At 46.7% G+C, this 16,684-nt stretch overlaps 1 protein-coding gene across 1 annotated transcript; it reads left to right on the forward strand.

The window, feature by feature from the left end:
• Positions 1-2,125: 2,125 nt before the first annotated feature.
• On the forward strand, positions 2,126-15,007 carry DCLK3 (doublecortin-like kinase 3). The gene is made up of 4 exons (XM_004676638.2): positions 2,126-3,967; positions 12,389-12,521; positions 13,077-13,244; positions 14,417-15,007. Exons 1-4 carry the CDS (start codon positions 2,252-2,254, stop codon positions 14,608-14,610), a joined length of 2,211 nt encoding a protein of 736 aa, XP_004676695.2. The 5' UTR covers positions 2,126-2,251; the 3' UTR covers positions 14,611-15,007.
• Positions 15,008-16,684: the final 1,677 nt, after the last annotated feature.

Genomic DNA, 16,684 nt, shown 5'->3' on the forward strand with positions numbered 1-16,684 from the left:
GTTTTCTTTCACCTCACTGACTGACTCTGTTTAGGAGGTTTGTTGTGTGATGTACCAGTGATTGCAAGATCTAGGAGGCTGAGATTTGATAACATCAACAGACTTGATGTTAGGATTGAGAAATTATTTTGCAATTCTTGAACATTTTCTATATGTAATAGGATGGAGCAGGGGTCTTTGTATAGCCCATGGTCTCTGCATTTGAAGAGTTAAGTTTAGATGAGATGAAGGCTATTTGTATCTTTGAGACACATCTCTGCTATTGTTACTTCATCTTCCTTGACACCCTCCTTCTCGCTCTCTCAGCATCTACTCTTTGAGATAAAATGAAAAAGCAGATTAAAGAGATTATTAGGAGAAAAGGAATAACGGCTGTCCACAAATAAACAGTATAACTGTAAATGTGACTGTTAGGCTCATAAATTCACAGCATGTGGCAAGATCAGTCCCAGCCACCACTTGTCATTCAATCTGACACCTGCGTCTCGATGGAAATCATCTCAGAACAGATTGGATGCTTTAATTAAAAAACAAAAAAACAAAAACGTTGTGTATAAATATGTCCGGTCAAATTGCCCATCTTGGCACACTTGGAGCTTCTGTAACTATTCAAATATGCTTGAAACAATTATCTTTACATCTTTTTTTATGCATACAGAACTGGGGTACAGGCCAGAGGTGCAGGGGTGATAAGAGGATTCACCAGAGACAGAGTGGGGAGCAGAACAAGCAGATCATCAAGTACACTGCTGAGGGGAGCAGCAGGCGGGTCAGGAGAGGTCTGCCTCACCATTTAAATTAATAGGAAATAAAATCAGAAAGAGCACATTGTCATTATTAAAGCTCCAAAGATCAATATGATCCTGGTTTCTTTCTTTCCTATTTTTTATAAGAGAAGGGAAAACCATCTGGAGAAGTGTGTATTCTAGACTGAATCCTCCTTCAACTTTTCCTTTGCCAATGCCTAGTACAAAAGAATCTTTTTTTTTTTTTAAGATTTATTTATTTATTCATACAGAACTGGGGTACAGGCCAGAGATGCGGAGGGTGAGAGGCTTCACCAGAGACAGAGTGGGGAGCAGAACAGGCAGATCAATGAAGTACACTGCTGAGGGGAGCAGCGGGCGGGCCAGGAGAGGTCTGCTGTGCCATGTGGTCACCTCCGGGCGCCACCAGCGAGGGCCAAGTACAAAAGAATCTTAATCAGAACTTTAAGAAATACCCATCATGTCACATTGGTCTTGAGTTCTTTCGATGACTGATAAAGGCCGCACAGAAAATTCTACTGTAACCAATAGATTGTTTTGCTACCAAGTGAAATGATAAAGCAAAGAAGGTATTGAGATCTTAAGAGCAGCATTATTAACTGTCCATTAGTATGTCCTAATAGATTGTGGGACCAGTGCACTCTGTTAAATGAATTGTAATCAATTTCTCCTTCATGTTCCACAGTAACCTTGGAGGAAGTTGTTATATCACATAGATGACAAAACTAGATGTGAGTAATTTGCCCAAGTTCACACAGTTAGGATTCAAATCCTAACTCATGTCCCCTTTTCACATGTGTCCTCATCTTGAGTAGACTGAAAGTTAGATCAGAGAACTATTCTTGGCAGAACTCTAAGAGGTGGGTTCTTTAAAGCTGTAGAACAGTCAGCTCTACTGAAATACACCACTGAGGGGAGCAGTGGGAGAGATGGGACAGGTCTGCTGTGCTATGTGGGTCAGTTCCCTGGCTGGGGGTCGAACTTGTGCTGCAGTGGCTGCTGATAGCTTCAGAGAGCTGAGACCTAACCCGTTGGGCCACCAGGGAGCACTTCGAGTTGTGTTCTTAAGGTCAACTCTCACCTGAAGAGGTCTCCTGAGTTATGAGTCAGCCTGGAGGTTCCTTGGAAGCCTAGAGAAACCATGTCAGCCTAATACCAAGTCTGTTCTTCACTCCTGGCCTCTCATAGAGGATTAGGCCCAAACTGTAATGGGACTGCCATTTCAAGTTACTTCTTAAAAATCACACTTAAAAACTGTAATAGTCAGTAAACTTTGGTCATTTTGGTGAAGGTCAGAGGATTCTTTGAACCCATTTTGACTAATATCCTGTTGTCATTTTCCTATTGCAGCACATCGAGGCCTATGTGACCATTCTCTAAAATATTTAAGCTCGAGAATCTCAGAGAGGAAGCTGCAGGGCTCATGGCTTCCCGCTGGCCGAGGAAATCTGGAGAAACCATTTCTGGGGTCACGCGGCTCCATCATGCCTGTGTTCAGCCCTCAGAACGGCCTTCACCCCGTTCATTCAGAGAACAGCCCGCTGAAGCCCAGGGTTGTGACCGTGGTGAAGCTGGGTGGACACCCCCTCCGGAAGATCACCCTGCTCCTCAACAGGAGGTCGGTACAGACCTTTGAGCAGTTACTAGCGGATGTCTCAGAGGCCTTGGGCTTTCCAAGGTGGAAGAACGATCGTGTGAGGAAGCTGTTTAACCTCAAGGGTAGGGAAATCAGGAGTGTCTCTGATTTCTTCAGGGAAGGGGATGCTTTCATAGCCATGGGCAAAGAACCACTGACACTGAAGAACATTCAGGTGGCTGTCGAAGAACTGTACCCCAACAAAGCCCGAGCACTGACACTGACCCAACACAGCCGGGTCCCTTCTCCGAGGCTGAGAAGCAGGCTTTATAGCAAAGCTCTGAAAGGGGGTCACCACTGTGGAGACACTGAGATTGGCAAGAGCTGCAGTGAGGCTGTGGGTGCCAAGGCAGCCACCAGGCATCAGGGCAAGACGCACATGGAGCCAGCGCTGGGGGAAAGGACAAGAACCCAGAAATGGGTGAGGGGCAAATGGGAACCTGAGCCCAGCAGCAAGCTACCCAGGGAAGCCACTCAGGAGGAGATGCATGCAGGTGGAGAGAAGCACCTGGGTGTGGAGATTGAAAAGACCTCAGGTGAAATTATCAGGTGTGAGAAATGCAAGAGAGAACTGGAGCTCCAGCAGAGGGAGAGGCTGTCCCTGGGGACCAGTGAGCTGGACATGGGGAAGTGCCAGAGGTATGATGTGGAGAAACTGGTGAGGACCAAGAGCTGCAGGAGGTCTGCAGAGGCAAACCCCCCAGGTGGGGAGGAAGGGTGGAAGGGCGACATTCACAGAACCGGCCCCAGGAACCCCACACAGGAGCTGAGGAAACCCAGCAAGAACATGGACAAGAAAGAGGACAGAGGCCAGGAAGGCCAGGAAAGTCATCCACAAGCAGCGGCCAAGTCGAAGAAGGATCTTGTGGAAGTTCAGCCCGCCAGTGAGGAGGGGCCGAGGGAAGTGAAGAAAGGCAGGAACAAGCATGGCGGCTGGCTCCTGAGGGAGCAGCAGGCGGATGCGGAGAAGCTCCCGGTGCCCGGAGGGGAAGAACAGGAGGCAGAGAAGGAGCTAAAGCCATACGCGTCAGGAGGAAAAAAGATGGTTCCAAGAGACGACCAGGCTGCAAGGGTAGAAAAGGATTTCAAGCTGAAGCCTGAAGAGAGCAAGACAGGGCGGCCCAGTGGCCGGAAGCAGCGGCCTGCCGGCATCATCTCAGCGGACGTGGAGCAGCATTATGATACAGGCAGGGTTATCGGGGACGGGAACTTCGCGGTGGTGAAGGAGTGCAGGCACCGGGAGACCGGGCAGGCCTACGCCATGAAGATCATTGACAAGTCCAAACTCAAGGGCAAGGAGGACATTGTGGACAGCGAGATCTTAATTATTCAGAGCCTCTCTCATCCCAATATTGTGAAATTGCATGAAGTCTACGAGACAGAAACGGAAATCTACCTGATCATGGAGTACGTGCAAGGCGGGGACCTTTTTGACGCCATCATAGAAAGTGTGAAGTTCCCGGAGCGCGACGCCGCCCTCATGCTGATGGATTTGTGCAAAGCGTTGGTCCACATACATGACAAGAGCATCGTCCACCGGGACCTCAAGCCAGAAAACCTGCTGGTAAGCGCTGGTCCTGCTGCAGTGGGTGTTTAAATTGCTCACACTCTACTGGAGAGTATCATTTCTGTGGTAGCGTTACCTAGTATTTCAAGTTGCTGAGGTGAATTGCTTTTGATCTGCATGATCAAGAAAGAAACCTTCCCATGTAAATAACGCAGAAAATGTCCCCTCATCCCAGGGGTGAAAATACTTACACGGTAACAATGACCAGGTGATCCTCTTCATTTATTGGCGAGTGTGCAGCCTCTGGCTCAGGCACGGGGGATGTCTCATGGTACCAGCTTCCCCTGTGGGTTTTGTGTCCATCCTTCTATGGAAACCCCTCCTTGGTCTTTTTAGCGGTAACATTTTACCAATGGTATCCAAAAGTTTCAGCCCTTCAGGGACTGTTGTGTGGAGTGGGTAGAGATCGACTTGGAGCCAGCTAACCTGAGTTTGAACTTTAGCTAGGTGACTTGCTTAGGATAAGTCCTTTACCTCTCTAGGCTCCTTTGCCTCACCCCAGAAAGGAACGTGGTGATATTCCCTTCTTTGGAAGGCTGAATGGACTGAGCAGAGGAAAGAGAAAAGCAGGCTCTAATGGCTGGGAGCTGCCTTATTCCTTTGAATATCAACATTTTTTTTTAAAGATTTATTTATGCATACAGAACTGGGGTGCAGGCCAGAGGTACAGGGGTGGGGCAGTGAGAGGATTCACCAGAGACAGAGTGGGGAGCAGAACTGGCAGATCTTCGAAGTACATTGCTGAGGGGAGCAGCGGGCGGGTCAGGAGAGGTCTGCCGCGCCATGTAGGTCACCGCCCTGGCCGGTGATTGAACTCACTGCTGTGGCTGTGGTAGCTTCATAGTGCTGTGCTTTAACCCATTGCGCCACCAGGGAGGGCCCTGAATCTCAACATTTTTATAGAAGATAGCACCAGCTAATGTGACCAATCCATGCCAGTTACTGTTACTATTACAGTAGAAACAGTTCTGCCTTAAGGTTGACGGAGGGGTGAGCCCTCAAAGCCAAGTTGCTGCAGAAAGGGGTGTGATTGCAACAGTGATTTTGCTGAACCACAGTTTTGGGGCAGGGGTTTAGCCTGTTTCCTCTAATCTTCATGGCTGATACCTACCTGGAAACACCATTCAGTGCACTCAACTGTGTGTACACTGCTCCCACAGGCTCAGTGAAACAGAGTGAATCAAGCTAATTATCTGGTGAAATAAGGTCTGTATTGGGCACTGAGTGAACATTGCTGTGACCCAAATTCTTAAGATTGCAGAGATAGCCGGACTGGGTACCCGAATGGTTTGAATTACCTGGCAGGAGCTCACCCTTTGAAAATGTCACTTCTGCATTAGCTGTGAGTCCTTAGACTTTTTAATTATCTCTTCCTTTTGGCTCCGAGCCCAAGTGTCCTCTGAGTGTGATGCGCTCTGCCTGCCAAGCGCATTTTGGAGTGTGCCGAGTCTGATGTTTGCCCTGGGTTGTCTGAGCAGGAGCGATCTGACCGACCGGAGGCCACCAGGTGCCCTAGCTGACCATCTCAGCCTTGCACCTCATTAGGCCTCATGATAGCTAGTGTGTGGAATGAGGTCATTCACCCTACAGGATCGGTTCTTTTTGGGGACAGTCAGCTGAGCTTGCATTTTCTCAACAAGGTCCTGGAACCAGTCTGTCAAGCTGGCCCATCTCTTGGGCAACAGAGGTGCTCACTTATGTTGGGACTAACTTGTCTGCTTTTTTTGAAGTGGAGAGTCAGCACCGGTTTAGATTGCGTGAAGTTGGCTTGAGGGAGTAGAAAAATAACATGGAGGAAGTTCAGAATGGACAAGCCTTTGAGAAGCTGACAGCTCTTTATAGAATTCAATGTTAGTAACGTGTTTGTAGAACCTTTAAGGGCAATTGTGTTTGTATGTGTATATTGTATGTGGAGAGATAGTGGGAGGTAAAACTTCAGAGTAGCTACCATTTTTCTTTCTAAATACATGGGTTATTAGAGGTGGACATTGTCACTGATATTTAGAAGCTTTCCCCTGATTTCAAATATGAAAGTGTTTTGTGGTGGTATGGCTCCTTCAGAAACTGAAAAACGGTATATATTCGAACCATCTCTTGTGGAATAGGTAGTATCTTTTCTCCCTTCTGGATAATTTGTCAACTTACATTTTCAAAAGTGAGCCAGTCTATCATACTTGTAAACTGTACTTGCCCATCAGAGGGAGTAAAGTTCCTATTTTATTACCTCAGAAGTCTAAATACTATCTCACATCAGCCCTTTTTGGCTTTTCAGACAGAGTTCTGGAATAGGGTTGGTTTTGACAGTGGGATTGTTGTTTGGGCTTAGAAAGCTGTTATTTTAAACTGGCTGATATAGTAGCTACATTTCAACCTGGTTAGTTTTCTGGATTTAATATTAAGTCTTTTTGAGATTTAATAATATTAAGTGTTAAATCTTACTGTGGTGACCTCTGTTTATCACTTCTTCAGATTCTTCAGTTGCTTTTAACTTACAGTTCTACACTTGGGTTGAACTTTGTATTATCAAGATAATTGTTTTTTAATTGTTCTTTGCTTTAATGGATGGCTGTTGTCTGTATTAAGTCCTATCTTTGCTAAGCTTAGAAAAGTGATTCTGTTAGGATAACTTGATTACATGGCTGACTGTAACTGCTTTTAGACTTTCTGAAAGTGTTAAGAACTCTTAATGAATATACCAAACCTACCACATTGTTTATTCAACAGAAATATTTATATCTGATAATTGAGCCCTAGAGTAAAACTTTAGGCCTATTTTACTAAGTTTTTCAATTTCTACTGATTGCATTTTCTGGTAAGATGACAGTTTTCCTCTTCCCTTTGGGTTATTTAGGCTCCTGAGATCTTACAAAAGAAGTTTTAATTATGAAAATTTCCAGCTTGCAGAAATACCAGTGTTAATTGCTTCTTCTGCCAGTAAGCGCTCCTTTGGCTATTGATGTGCTCTGTGGTGTCCTCTGAATCCTGGGAGGAGGGGAGGAGGTAACCAGGAACCAGAGCAGTGGTGATGAGCAGATCAGTCCACCCCAGAAGTGGGCAGGCACGGTTATTTATGACCTTTCCATACAAGCGAGAAGCTGAGTGGGTGGGGGGAGGGGAAGAGATTGAAGAGATGTCAGACACAGCAGAGTCACCTGAAAAAAAATCTCTCCCAGAATAAGGGGAAGAGAATGTTCCCACTGAGATGGAACTGCTGCACCTTGCCTGACATGTGAAGTGCTTCCCCCCAAATCCCTCTATTCACCCCATCCAGGAGCACCAGCAAATAGAGTGCTGGGAGCGGAGACTGTTCCAGTTAAGGAGAAATGGTGATGGTGGCGGAAGTTGTGGGGGCAGGTCACAGTTTGGTTAAGAACAAAAACTGCCCCTTTTTCTTCCTAGCTTTTCAAAAGGAACATTATTCTACATATTTCAGTCCTGAATGTGAGTAGGACAGAGCAGTGACTAGTGTTCCCAAGGGTGGCAAGGAAAATCTAAAAAGGTAGAAATGGTCACATACATCATTGGTCTAATCTCCCTTTAAAATGAACAGCTGTCTCCCCTGTCATCGAATTCCCTAGGCTCTTTTCCACTTTGCTAAACAAGGGCTCCATGATCTTAGTCAGTGGTCCTCTAACATTTAATTCTCCCTGATCAGCAGGGCCGACATAGTTCTAATTCCTATTTCCTTTCTCTGTGGCTTCTAAGAGGTCTCCATGCCCAGTCATTATGGGCCAAGCATTTGTGCTGTTTATACACCAACCCGAATAATTGAAATGTCTGCAATAAATTATCAACAACAAAAGCAACTTTCATGCATGATGTTTCATGCTTTCATACATGATGCATAGCTTCTAAACTTGCAAACGTCATGTGCTCAGGGAGTCCTGAAGTTCAGGTTGTTTAGTCAAAAGCTGTTACTATCTGTGCTCCAGTGTGTCATCAGCCTTTCTGAGTGTCTTCTTGTGAGCCATTCAGTCATGTGAGGATCCAAAATTAAGTTTCTTAAAACCCTTTATTTTTGAAGTGCTCTTAATCTGAGGAAGCAACTCAGTAAATCTCTTCAACGTGTTTTCAAGTTATCTAATTGAAATAACACAAACCCTCCACTTCTGGCTCAGTTTCTTTCAAACATGCCACATGCTAGGGCTTATATAAGGTATGGAAAGAAAGGAAGAAAAGAGAGGGGGAGATTTAGAGACGAGATATGGACTTGGTCTATGTAGGTTTGTTATCTTTCCCAGGAGGGAGTGAGAAGCAGGTGCATAAAGACACCCACTAAGTACTGCCAGTGTCTGCAGTCCAGGGAGCAGGATGAGTTTTAAGAGCTGGGAAAAGCACCGAAGGGCTGTATGTGTGGAGTCAATACCTTTCTGGCTGTCCTCATTGCAGGTCAGCCACCTTCCAGCTGCGTCAGGATTACCTGAATAGACAAGGTTTAAAGCAGCCCTTCTCAAAAGTTCATGGGCACGGGGACCAGCTGGAATCTTGATAAATGCCGATGTTGATTTAGTAGGTGGAGGGAGGGCCCTGGGAGGCTACAGTTCCTCCCAGCCGGCAGGTGACTAGATCAGCAGAGCTAACTTTAAAGGTGTCTAATTACCTTACTGACCTAGAAACCTGGAGACAGGCGAGTCCAGGCCTGGTTAATAGAGTAGAATAAAGATGCCAAGGCAGCTTTGGCTGTTTCTCTCGTGGCCCTCAAATGTCTAGCACACTCATATTTTACAAAGTAGCAAGAAAGGGGTCAGTTGCTCTTTTAAAGCTGGTGGAAAACCATGCTCAGGAGCTCCCCAGCATATTACTTCTTCTCGCTTGTTGGCCAAAATGGGTCATGTGGGCTCCATGGGGGTAGAGGGATGGTTGTGGTGATGAGGCAGCCTAATCCCTGTTGCAGCTGAGCTAGGCTTTTCCGGACGCATTCTTGTTTATGGCTTGGGCCTAGCAGTTTTTGGAAATACCTTGCTGGTTATCGCCATTGTCTCTTATGAATAAGTGGTTCTTTCAGTCTACACCTGGTCACCAGGGCCTTTTCCTGTTGTTCTCCACCAGGCCTCTCAGATGGGCACGGCTGGCATTTGGGCAGGGTGGCTTTTTGCTAGGAGAGGTGTCCTGGGGTGCTTAGCGGTGTCCTGGCTTCTATTCTGGAGCACACCCCCAAAGTGATAACCAAAATAATGAAAACTTCACTAGGCATTGCCACAGACCCTTAAGGTGGTAACAAAGTTGTGTAGAGATCACAACTTCGATGTGACATTGACATTTTTGCTCAATTAGAACCCACATCCCATCAGAACATCCACTAACTTTATTGTCATGAAATTTTGAGATTTTTGAAATTGAACACTATTGCTGTATAATATAGTTATGTATTATATATTATATATGTATTAAGCTGTATAATTAGAAATGTTAAGGTTGAGAGTGTGTTATTTTGATACATTTGTATCAATGTAAAACAATGGCCTTTGTAGCCATATTTACCATGTTACATAGTTTCAGTATAATATTGTTGCTATACTCCTTATCCCATATAGCCGATCACTATGGCTTAGTTACTATTTGTTGTACATTTATTCTCCAACACCATGAGTCTTATTGCTCCACCTGCCACTCATTTCAAAAATGATTTATTACTTAATTTATTTATGCATACAAGAACTGGGGTGTAGGCCAGAGGTGCAGAGGGTGAGAGGATTCACCAGAGACAGTGTGGGGACGTTCTGTTGAGGGGAGCAGTGGGCGAGACAGGAGAAGTCTGCTGTGCCATATGGGTCAGCTCCCTGGCTGGATCAAACTCCTGCTGCAGTTGCTGGTGATAGCTTGATAGTGCTGAGACTTGAAGTCCTGTGCTACCAGGGAGGCCCTGTTTTTTTGTTTTTATTTTTTAATGAGTTTTTATATTTGTGGCACATGGTGTGTATCTTATATTTGTTGAATGAATATGAGATGTCAATTAAGATGAAAAACCCTGGCCCAGTATGGACACATCTAAGCATATGCCCATCAGCAACAGGTTGCAGGGAGGACTTTATTGTTATCCCTGCTAATTGTTCCAGTTATTCTTTGGTATCACGGTTTCCTTTGAAATGTAATTGAGTTTAGGTGTTGGCATTTTGAACATGAATTGGCTTCTAAGATTATTTTAGTCCTCAAAACCAACTGAAAATGGAACCTTGGAGGAAAAGGTCAGAAGAAACACTAAAGCCCAAGTAAGAAGCTGTCAAAGAGGAAAGAACTTTAGACACCTGTTCATTTTCCTACTGCTGCCTCTTGATGTTTTAGCTGTACTCTGCTGCCATCTACTGTTCAGATTTAAGATTGCTAGGTCACTTTTTAGAAAAAGATTTACTTATGCATACAAGAGTTAGGGTGCACAAGAGCTGGGGTACATGCCAGAGGTACGTGAGGGTGAGAGGATTCACCAGCGACAGAGTGGGGAGTAGAACAGGCAGACTGACCAAAAGACCCTGCTGAGGGGAGCATCGGACAGGATAGGAGAGGTCCGCTGTGCCATGTAGGCCAACTTCCTGGCCAGGGATGGAACTTGTGCTGTAGTAGCTGCTGATAGCTTCATAATGCTGAGACTCAAACCTTTGCACCACCAGGGAGGCCCCTCACTTTTAAATTAATGTACTATTGCAGGCAAGGAGGGGGCTGTTAATTGCCCAGGAGAATACAGGTTCCTTTTGAAGGATGTTATCTTAGATGTTAGCTAGGATAATATAGATGCTTTGATGTCACTGGAAAATAGGGTGATGGATCCAAATAGACCAGCAGTGTTATGGACAAGTTCATTTCTCATGTCCTTGCAAGGAAAGGGCGACTGAACACAGAGTCAGGGAAGGAGGGTAGCCCAGGCCAGTGACTTTAGGTAACCAGAGATGGAGGACTGGGCTGTGGCTGAGGCAAGGTCCGATGGTGCTATGGGTAGCCCTCACCCCAACCATGCCCCTCTGCACTCTTCTCCCCCCTGGGCCCCCAAGATATAGGTCGGCATCTGGACATGACATAAATGCCTTTCTAGCATAAAAGCCTCAGTGTGTACATTCTAACCTGTACTACCTCAGTGGAACCAGGTTTGGGAATTGGGAGGGAAGTTCTGTGAGGAAGGGAATATTTGTTGCTTCATATCTGAATACATATTTTATTTTGGTGGATTAAATCAGCCAAATACTTTTAATGCTTATAAGAGCTGGGAATACTTACAAATATCTGTGAGGGACATATTTTCTCAGCAGTTACCCAGCAAATGTGGTGAGTGCACTATTTATTTGGTCCTTCCCTTCCAAACTAGATTTTCCAGTCTAAGCTAATCCAACGGTTACTTCCACTGCCTCCCTCTGGGTTAGGCCTGCTTCCATACACACAACAAAGCAGAACCGGGCTTTCGTGTGGCTTCTGTGACTTTCCATTTTGCTGAAGTTTATCATGGAGGCCTTGACCTGTAGCCCCGCTATGACTCACACTCAGGAATTAAGACTCATTCTGCTCACAGAGAGGCCAGGACAGTAGTAGGAGCAGAAGTTAAGTTTGGAGAACTTGCTCTTGTCTGGAGAGGTCAAGATCTAGCATTTTCGGGTGTTACTGTGCCATGGCCCTGATGGCTCACAGTGAGAGCCTGTGCCTCACAGTCCTCCCACCAGCAAACACAGGCAGGGCTGTGGGTATCTGGGCTTCCCAGCAAGAGAGATGTGAGCGCGAGTCCTGCAGGTGATTTCTCCTGAAGCTTCAGGGCCCCAGTGAGCTTTCTGAGTGAAGGGGATATGCCAGGATTGCTCTGGAGCACTCAAACAACTGCTCAGTCGGTTTGAGCAAGTGGAGGGCAGGTGAGAGCAGGACGGGAATGGGACTTCGACAGCAGAGAGTGGGCCAGGGCTGTGCCTCAAGGGAGTCCTGGGTTTGGATGAGGAGATCCATAAAGGGGAGCAGGAAATGATAAGGATCTGCTTCCTGTGTCTCTCACTCTGCCTGAAGCCTGCCCTGCCCTTGCAAGTTGAACTGTCAAGGAGGGTCTAAAATACCGTGGTTGACCTGTGTCTTGCTTCCTGGGTGCTGAGCGTTGCCAGTAACACCTCACACCTATGAACTCATTTAATTCTGTCACAGCCCTGCAAGGCCTTTGACTCCTCCTACAGCTGTGGAAATGGAGACACACAGAGGGCCAGTGATTTGGAGTTTCAACCAGACAGTGGGGCTGACAGTCCTATGACAGTCCCTGGCCTGGAAGAAGGGGTGCCAGGCAGGATGTGACAGCTGGCGTGGGGTGGGTGGCCCCTGTCCCAGGAGGCTGCAGGAGGATGAGATGTCAAATCTCAGCGTCCCCTTAGGCCTCTGTTGAGAGACTTGCTGATGTGGGTGTTGTCAGTCTTCTCTGTGTGCATCCTAATGCCGAGGCTTCAGGATTTTGGTTTCTTACAGGTTCAACGAAATGAGGACAAATCTACCACCTTGAAACTGGCTGATTTTGGCCTTGCAAAGCACGTGGTGAGACCTATATTTACTGTGTGTGGAACTCCAACTTACGTAGCTCCAGAAATTCTCTCTGAGAAAGGTAAGTTGCACATGGCTCTGTGAACCACTCACTTTTATTTCAAACTGGTAACAAGCATCACAAAGTGGCAGCGGTCTGCAGACCAGACTGGGGATGACAGCGGTGCATTGCTGAGTTTAGAGGGTGGGCAGCAAAGCCTGCTGGTGCTTTGGGAGGCGGCTCTTTCCCTCCCAGCACTGAGGCCCTGAGACCGAGGACTGTCCCATACTCACCTCATCACCACTGAGCTGGCCTGGGGTCAGTTTTTATTTTTTTGAAGATTTGCTTATTTATGCATACAAGAGCTGGGGTGTAGGCCAGAGGTGCAGGAGTACGAGAGGACTCACTAGAGTCAGAGTGGGGAGCGGAATAGGCAGATGTATTGAAACACTGCTGAGGGGAGCAGCGGGAAGACAGGGGAGGTCTGCTGCACCATGTGGGTCACCTCCCTGGATGGGGATTGAACTCATGTATTGGTGGCTGCTGATAGCTTCACAGTGCTGAGACTTAACCCCCTTGCACCACCAGGGAGGCCCCTGAGCTCAGTTTTGCTGTGTCTTTGCCTCTGATGCACAGGTTACGGGTTGGAGGTGGATATGTGGGCCGCAGGTGTGATCCTCTATATCCTGCTGTGCGGCTTCCCCCCCTTCCGCAGCCCGGAAAGGGACCAGGATGAGCTCTTCAACATCATCCAGTTGGGCCATTTCGAGTTCCTGGCCCCTTACTGGGACAATATCTCTGACGGTGAGTGTCGGCGCCTCCCCTCACAGGAGCAAGGGGGGTGGAGGGCAGGAACCTCTCTTGCATTTTGATACCAGGCAGGTTTTCCGGTCAGAAGGGAAGAAGACACACAGAGGCACTGTCCACATGTGCTTCACTCTTTATTTCACAAAGGTTTATGCTGCGCTCCAAAAACCGTGACTTGCTTTGACAATCCATGACACAGTCACAAAATAAGTTTTCTTATGGCAATTAAGGAGCCTCAGATCATGTAATCCTCATTTGGAAAGATCAAAGCTGTCAAATGACAGAAGTGTTTGTTAGTTGAAGAGATCAGAGGTGCTACTCTTCACGTGAATCAGGGCCCGGGAGGGGCTGCTTGGAGTACAGGGGTGCTGGACGGTAAGGGGTGAAGGTCGCAGGGAGTTCAGAGGGGCGCCCAGAACCTGTGGCTCTCCTCTGGGACCCTTTCCAAAATGGAAGCTCCTCCCTTGTTTCTGCTGGTCTGTCTGTACCCCCATTGTGGAATCGGGAGCTGGATAAGTGCAGGTTTGGGATCTTTGGGCCTCTGGGTTACAAAGTAGATTAGGAGAGAGAGCATTGCCCCCCAGGTCCCCCAGTGCAGGTCAGCTAAGATTAGTTATTAAACTGCTCTTGTCCCCAGCCTCTGTCTCTTCACTTGGGGATGGGCGATGACTGAGGGCAAGGGAAAAATCCTGTCCCCTCAAAGGTAAGGACAGGGATGACTTGCTATAGGTAGCACGAACATATCAAAAGAATTGGAACTTTCAATATACTGCTGAGGGGAGCAGCAGGCGAGACAGGAGAGGTCTGCTGTGCCGTGTGTGTCAGCTTCCAGGCTGGGAATCAAGCTCATGTGGTCATGGCTGTGGGTAGCATGATAACACGGTGTCTTTAACCCCTGTACTGTCTGGGAAGCCCAGTATTTCAATTTTGGTATAAATTAATTAAAATTAATGCAGTGAACACTGTGTCCCTCAGTCACAGTAGCCATTTCAGTTACCCAGCAGCCCTCAGGGATGGTGCAGGCAGGGGAGGTCCTGTGCTCACCGGAAGTGCACTGGACGTCAATATGCATGGTGCTGTGGGTGTCTTTGCTCTTATCTCACATGCAGGGAGAAAAATTCAGAGCCACTTGCATTCATTTCACTGGCCCTCTCCTTTCACTTCAACAGCTGCCAAAGATCTGGTGAGCCGGTTGTTGGTGGTAGACCCCAAAAAGCGCTACACAGCCCACCAGGTTCTTCAGCACCCCTGGATTGAAACTGCTGGGAAGACCAACATGGTGAACATACAAAAGCAGGTGACCCCCAGCAGTGAGGGCCATGCCCGGAGCCAGCACAAGTGGGCTTTGGAGCAGGCATCATAGTGCCCCCTCGGGCAGCACTCAGCCCCATCCTGCTCGGCTCTGCAGCAGCCTCCGGTGGTCTAGACATCTCGGAGAAGACAGTGAACAGACTGCTCACATAGCCGGAGAAGCAGAAGAGACGTGCAGTAGATTTTAAAGCATCCTTAAAAATAAACTTGAGTCTTTGTGTTAAATGTTGTAATATATTTTGAGATTTGTATATTTGAAGCCTTTAATACTTTTTTTTTTTTTGGAGGGGAAGATTAGTTTTCAATGAGGAGTTTTCAGTACTTATGATGCTTTGCTTCCTCCTTGCTATCAAGTTCATAGTATTTTACATGGGTGGTGCTTAGCAGGGTTTAAACTCCCCCTGTGAGATTGAAAGGTGAATCGTGGTCTTTCTGTATTAATAAAATGTGTTCGGAATGACAAAGTCTGTATTCTGATGACTTCTCAATGCAGGTGATTACAGGCCAGGGCATTACAGGCCAGGCGCATTTCCCAAAACCACGACTAGTATATGGATACGGTGATGGATGTTTGATTAATTAGAAAGATCTATTTACTTCGGCTGTGCTGCTCTAATGTTTTAGTCTTCCTGGAAATGAGATTTGGTGCAATTTGAAGAGTGCAAAGAGGAAATCATTGTGTCGTTCTGCCCTTTCAATTCTCATTTTATACTGCTTTTCCCTGAGCCTGAGTCACTTCCCCATGAAGTTAGTCACTTAGGCTGAGACTGTGTTAACATTTGCAGGTCATGAGGGAGCTGTCTAGCTCATTCTGTATGCTAGAAATGCTGTAAGTGGATTATGCTCAGTCTTGAAGGAGCTTGGAGAGTTCAGGCAGATTCCTACCTGGAGGGCAGACACATGAGGGCACAGGATGAAATGCAATGTTTACTTCATTCCAGACATCTGTACTGAAATGTCGGTCTTTTCAGATGACTCTGGGAATATGCCTGAGCTGAAAGCAAAGTATAACCCTATTCACCAATTGACCTTGCTAGGTTCTTGTCACTGGGTTGGTGGGACACAGAATCAGTCCAAAAGTGTGAGTGTGTCTTGCCCCAGCTCTACCTTCTTAACAGATTTAGAGTCATCTGGGTGGAGGAGTGTGTCACTCAGGAGGAGCAGAGTTCAGTATTGATAACTGCCCCAATAGCTGTTGGAGAATAGAAAAAAAAACCGCACAAGAGATGTCTGAAGTAATTTACAGATATCAACTGCAAGAAAGAGGTTGGGATCTCGGAAGAGAAACATACAGAGATCATCCTTCAAGAAGAAGGGAACAAGCTTCTTGGGTGCTGCTAGCCGATGTCCTCAGCTGTCAACAGCCTCAAGAATTGCTCTTAGCTTAGAAGAGTCACCTGACCCAGCTGTTGGCTATGCTGAGTCTCTTTGCTCTCACTTGTACCCCCCCTTTAAAAAAGATGTACTTATTTTTGCATATAAGAACTGGGATCTAGGCTAGAGTTGTATATGTGTGTGTGTGTATGTGTGTGTGGGGGGAGGAGGGGGGCGGGTAAGAGGATTCACCAGAGACAGTGGGAAATACAACAGGCAGGTGAACTGAGATACACTGCTGAGGGGAGCAGCAGGTGAGACAGGTGAGGTCTGCTGCACCATGTGGGTCACCTCCCTGTCCGGGATCTAAGTTGGACTCCAGTGGCTGCGGCTCGCTTCATAGTGCTGTGTCTTAACCCCTTGCTCCACCAGAGAGGCCCCTCACACATGTCCTTCCTGGGGGCTGTTCACATCCAGTAATGGGTTAGGGTGGGTTACAAGACACCTGATGCCTTGTAGGGCATAGGGTTATCCAGTATCTCCTATGCCAGCTGCATAGGGTCATCCAGTATCTCCTTGTGGGACCAGATGAGCCTTCGCTTCAGTTACATCATAATTAACCCCTTCATTTGCCCTGTCAGTCATGGATGCAGGCAGGATTCTTATATAAGTGTCTAAGATGAAAAAAAAAAACTTGATTAAAACAACGCGGGAGAGATTTTATGTTTCTCGTGGGCCTGCTAGATTGGCTTTCCACTCAAGGTCTGCTTAAGTCATTCTTACTGCATCACAACCAAACAATTTTTTTTTTT

Source organism: Condylura cristata, unplaced genomic scaffold (genome assembly GCF_000260355.1).
Source record: "Condylura cristata isolate star-nosed mole 26May11 unplaced genomic scaffold, ConCri1.0 scaffold00004, whole genome shotgun sequence".
Lineage (NCBI taxonomy): Eukaryota > Metazoa > Chordata > Mammalia > Eulipotyphla > Talpidae > Condylura > Condylura cristata.